We start from the raw sequence: 6,000 nt of genomic DNA on the forward strand, positions 1-6,000 counted from the left end.
CGGACAAAGGGTAATTATCCAATGAGAAGACCGAATATGAGATTCTGTAACTGTATTAAACTTTATAAAACTCTCTTCCACAAAGACAGTAAGTAAATTTCTTGCCAATTGCTAATAGGTGTAAAAGATTGTATGATTGCATTAACAATGATTTAAACCCTTTGGCAGAAGAAAAATGTAGTGTTTTGGTCTCAGGTTTTGCCTCTCTGCTGGGTCTCAATAATATTGCCAACTATACTGATAAATGTTTGCTACATGGGCATATATACTCTAGAATAGTGGTCATCAGTCCAGTCCTTAGGATGCTCCCAGACATTCAGGTTTTCAGGATACCCACAATGAATATTTATAAGAGAGGTTTGCATATACTGTCTCCTTGGTATACAAAGCTCTCTCATGACTGTTCATTATGGGTATTCTGAAAATCTGACTGGCTGGGTGTGTCCAGAGGACTGGGTTGAGAACCTCTAGCTGCAAAAAAATGGACTGCAAGTATTTCAGATGTGCATGTATATATCATCCTATATAATAATTCTCACCTCCAACGTTCTGTGCCTGGGGACCGTGGATCCCTGAAGGTGGTCTGCTAGGCAGGCACACACTGACGTCATGACAGCCTCGGAATCATCTGTCACCCCCCCCCCCTCCAGCCTGCCGAAAACCGCCCTGCCGCTGCCGTTGTGGACTACCTGTGCTGACGGGGGACCCAAACCCCCGACAGCCGAGGTGCTGATGTGCCCTTCGAGTTGCTTCCTCAATCATCTTCTCTGCAAGTTTCTCTGCGTGCGTCTGACTAGTAATATAACGATATCCATAATGTAACGACTTTGTTCAACATAACTTTAACTAGAAAACTAGTTGCTAGAAGGGAGCACTGTTTTCACAGTTGACAGAGTGGAAGTCGTCGTAAAATTATATAGAACAGTTGATGAAATTTAGTAAAGAGAAAATTGCTTATAGCTTATGTCTTTTCACTCAGGTTAATGCTTGAGCCACTAAATTATCTTGCCCATATCTTAGGTTATCTAAATGTGTGTTCTTCCTCCTAGATAACTTTTTTGTTGTGGATGAAGATATTAAAGAATTCACCCAGCTGAAGGTTGACAAGCGATTTCATGGAATCCTGAACATTTTAAGGCATTGCCAACGCATCCGCGAAGTCCGTGGTAAAGGACTGGTCCGTTATATGCTCTGCTAATGTAAGGCTCAGCTTGTCAAGTAGCAGAAGTTACGGCACACCAGGCGTGGATTTGATTTAAATCATTAATCTTCAGAAGATTCTGTACCAATATTTTAAAAGTGAAACTGTAAAAGAAAGCTACTAGTTCTGTTTTAGATCCTTCAAAAACGCTAGCATCATACAGTTAACAACTATATACTTGTTCAGACATAAGAATTCAAGTGGTAACTTCAAGATTATGGCTAGTAACAAGAGAAGAAAAAAAATATAATGTAAAAATATTTACTGTTCTGAAGACACTGCATGTTCAGACAATGCAATTCTTCTAATACTGTTTCATTTAGGAAACCAAGCCTTGAATTTCTGTTTTTTCACTATTCACAGTTTGTATGCATGCCTTTTTTATGATTGCTGGTTTATGATTTAAAGAGAACATTATCTGTTAGCTTTGAAATTTTAACATATAAGTGTTTGCTTAGAAGTGTATAACATGTTACTATAATTCTGCTATGATATTGGTTAACATACTTTGGGAGGAGCCTGTAGACCAATTCACCTGTTGGCTTTTTTTCTTTATGGTAGTCAGCTTTAAGATAGTATCAGCAGGTGAATGTAATTAGTATAGATCATTACATACATTGGTTACTTGTGTAACCTTAAGAGAATTCTTTTTGAATGTAATAATAGTAATACAGTTAGAAACTGGGGCAGTTGAGGAACTATTCTTATAGCCCAGTAACATCCTATAATTTCTTATCACTTCTTAGTTTTTGATAGACAGTGAAACTGAACTAGAGAGTTTTGAGTTTTAGTGCACGAGGTCAACGGTGGAAGTGATAGGGATTGACCTCACTATTTAATAAGTATAATTTTTTCCTGGTATTGGGTATTCACTATTTAAAATATAAAGAGCTCAAAGAATATAAAAAAATTTATCAGAGTTGTTCTATGATTGAGAAACTTGTCCACCCTTAGAGGCGATACTTTCGCTTTGCTTGGGTGAGTTAATACTTTGAGAACTTCTCCATTTCAACAAACTTTTCAGTATTTTCATTTTTTCTGTCGTTATAATTTTTTCTTTAAAGAATTTAGTTGGGTCACTCCTCTCACATTGTACCATCATTTTTTTTCTCTGCTGGTTGGTTTTTTTTTGCGTATGGATTTTATCAGAGTAGATTTCGTGGGAATTATATTTGATAGATTTTTTTTACCCATAAGTACAGAAATGTCATTAAAACGTTTTGTTTATTCACTAAGGTGGGGTACAGTGTTGGATGGGGGAAAGGTGCAATCTTTGAAATGGGCTGCTTGATTTGTAAGTTACTTTTTTCTTGCTAGACCAGTACAGACAAGTAGGTTGTGCTTCCCAATTGTCAGAGGCAGAGAACACAGATTTCCAGTGGTCTCATCAGTATAAAGAGTAGTGCAGCTCTGAAACTCTTCAGTCTTTCTCTCTGTAGCAGATGGCACAAATACACCAAGGTAACAGGGTTCTTTTTCTTCGATGCGCCCAACTTTGAGGGGCAGAGGCTACAGCCTGGAGCCCCATGGTTGAGTTGTGTGTACCTTTTGCCCTAATTTAAGAGGAGGGCTCCAAGGCTTGGTGAGGCATTGGCTGGCAGGCAGTGGTCCCATAGGGCCTCTGCAGTGAGTTGAGAACCCCTACTGCCATCTCCCACCCCCCACCACCAACATTTCCTTTCCTACTTAGTAGCTGTTCTCTCAGGATTAGCTCGGAAAGAGCTTGGGGCAATAAAGCTTTTTCTAAGCAAAAAAGAAATAAGCTTTTGGCAGGGGGATGCCTGGAGAAAGCTGGAGGAGTTTGTGGGGGAGGGGGGGGAATCTCTGGGTAAGGCAAGTTCAAGGAGCTCTGGGCAGTCTACAGCACATAGTCTCAACTGACACCAGAAAAGAGCTTGTAGGAAGCACGTATGTGTTTTTACTCTGAGTACAGCAGGGAGCTGACAGGTTAGTGGGGGCAAATAAAATGTTAGGTATTATTAGGAAAGGAATGGAAAACAAAAATGAGAATATTATAATGCCTTTGTATCACTCCATGGTGCAACCTCACCTCAAATACTGCGTGTAGTGCTGGTCACTGCATCTCAAAAGGATACAGCGGAGAAGGGTGATGAAAATGATTAAGGGAATGGAACACCTTCCTTATGAGGAAAGGCTAAAGTAGCTAGGGCTCTTCAGTTTGGAAAAGACAGCTGAGGGGAGATATGATGGAGGTCTATAAAATACTGGAACGGGTAGACATGAAGCACATGTTTACTCTTTCCAAAAATACGAGTAGAGGGCATAAAATGAAGCTACTACGTAGTAAACTTTAACAAATCAAAGCTAATATTTCTTCCTTCAATGTGTAACTAAACTCTGGACTTTGTTGCCAGAGAATGGTAAAAGCAGTTAGCTTAGCAGGTTTAAAAAAAGGTTTGGATAATTTCCTTAAAAAAAGTCCATAACTCATTATTAAGATGGACTTGGGGAAAAAATCCACTGCTATATTCAAGGATAAGCAACATAAAATCTGTTTTACTGTTTTGGGATCTTGCCAAGTATTTGTGATCTGGATGGGCCATTGTTGGAAATAGGATATTGGGGGCTTGATGTACCTTCAGTTTGTTCTAGTAATGCAATGCTTATGTTTGTATACTGCTCCTGCAATCAAAAGGAAAACAAAAAATAGGTCTGGTATGAGATGCTCTTTCTGCCAGCCCAACAAATTGCTACCTGTGGCTAATCTTAGTTGGGCTAACCAGCCTGTATCGCTTGGAGGTCAGCAGAATCACGATCATAGAAGGTAAAGGATTTCTTCCCTCTTGAAATCTCTCTGCTTTAACTCTCTGTAGAACTCCATAGAATCTTCTAGGCTTACAATCCACAGCTGGCTACCTGGTGGCTCTTGACAGTGGTCTGGAGCCAAACGGCTACAAAATAAGTTAGATGGTGTGACATAAAGACATACGAGACGAGGTGCAATGGTGCCAGAAGGAATGATGCAGGGAACTGTCTGGATGTGTCTGGGAGAGAAGTGCGTGGATGTATATGGGTAAGGAGGCTCAAGAGGATGCGTGGATGGAAGGCGTGTGTGCGACACTGGAAGTGGATTTGAGCATGTTGGGGAATGAGGGCATGGGGGAGGTATCTGGTACAGGGGCAGATGAAATGAGGTGGATATGTGTGTGAGGTAGAGGTGTAGTGGGGAATGTTGGGGGACATAATTATCCTCCATGCCATATTTCCTCACCCGTATCCCCCTCCCCACCTACTCCTCTGTCTTACTAACCTCATATTCTCTTTCCATCCCTCTCCTCTTCACTCTCCCACTCCCTGTGCCTTTCCACCTCCTTCTCCTACATTCTAAAGTACTTTTTCAACTATCATCTGCTGGCTGGGCCTTGCTACCTTCACCTCTTGCGAAGGGTGACTAAAATGATAGCGGGGATGGGACGACTTCCCTATGAAGAAAGATTAAGGAGGCTAGGGCTTTCAAGCTTGGAGAAGAGACGGCTGAGGGGAGACATGATAGAGGTATATTGAGTGGAGTGGAACAGGTGGATGTGAAGCGTCTGTTCACGCTTTCCAAAAATACTAGGACGAGGGGGCATGCGATGAAACTACAGTGTAGTAAATTTAAAACAAATCGGAGAAAATTTTTCTTCACCCAACACATAATTAAACTCTGGAATTCGTTGCCGGAGAACGTGGTGAAGGCGGTTAGCTTGGCAGAGTTTAAAAAGGGGTTAAACGGTTTCCTAAAGGACAAGTCCATAAACCTACTAAATGGACTTAGGAAAAATACACAATTCCAGGAATAACATGTATAGAATGTTTGTACGTTTGGGAAGCTTGCCAGGTGCCCTTGACCTGGATTGCCCGCTGTCGTGGACAGGATGCTGGGCTCGATGGACCCTTGGTCTTTTCCCAGTGTGGCATTACTTATGTACTTATGCTGTCTTACTCAGTTTTCAGCTGGCAGAGGGATGGGACTCTCTGCTAGAGGCTCCACTTGTGCCATGATGGGTCTAACAAATTCTTCAGCTGGCAGAGGGATGAGAACCTCAATCAACTTACCCACTTTCGGTGCCATGAATCTCACAAGTCTTCAGCCATTGGAGGGCTATGATTCTCTTCTGGCTTCTCTATAGATCTCAGTCATCAGCCTGCAAAAGGCTGGGAAACTGCCAGTTCCTTCAATAATCTTTTTATTCTATACCCATCTGTGTGGTTATGCATGCAGATCGATTAGCAACCAGGTAGACTGACCCTTGACAAGAGATACTCATCAAAATAGCATTTTTATAATATAAATATGCATTTTAACCTAAACAGTACTACTACAAAATGAAGAAACAGAGCAGAAGGGTTGCTACTGTAACCCAGAAATTAAGACTAAGAGTGTAAGGCTCACTTTATAACTAGAGTTGCTAACATACATTATCATGTGCTAATGCTGTGCTGCTCAGCCCAGTCCTTTGGGCCACACCCAGCTAGTCCGATTTTCATAATATCCATAATGAATATGCATGAGACAGATCTGCTCACAATTGAGGTAGTGCATGCACATCTATCTCATGCATATCCAATGTGGGTACTCTGAAAACCTGACTGGTTAGGTGTGTCCTGTGGATTGGCTTGAGAACCACCATGCTACAGCTAAACAATAACCCTATATATTTATTGTTTATCTTTAATAGTATTTTCTAAGCAAGAATACAAGCAAACAGAGTATCAAGGGAGCAAACCGAATGTCACAAAAGTCAGTAATATACGAATAACCCATCTCACAGACCCAACTGTCCCATGCCCTCCCC

At 41.2% G+C, this 6,000-nt stretch overlaps 1 protein-coding gene across 1 annotated transcript in view; it reads left to right on the plus strand.

The window, feature by feature from the left end:
• The window catches only part of SKA1 (spindle and kinetochore associated complex subunit 1), a 37,061-nt gene extending 34,518 nt beyond the window's left edge, over positions 1 to 2,543 (plus strand). The window contains 1 exon segment of the mRNA XM_030192942.1: positions 1,050 to 2,543. Within this exon segment, the coding sequence (XP_030048802.1) occupies positions 1,050 to 1,198 (149 nt within the window). The 3' untranslated portion in view covers positions 1,199 to 2,543.
• The last annotated feature ends 3,457 nt before the right edge of the window (positions 2,544 to 6,000 follow it).

This window comes from Microcaecilia unicolor, chromosome 2, assembly GCF_901765095.1.
Source record: "Microcaecilia unicolor chromosome 2, aMicUni1.1, whole genome shotgun sequence".
In the NCBI taxonomy this organism is placed as follows: Eukaryota; Metazoa; Chordata; class Amphibia; order Gymnophiona; family Siphonopidae; genus Microcaecilia; species Microcaecilia unicolor.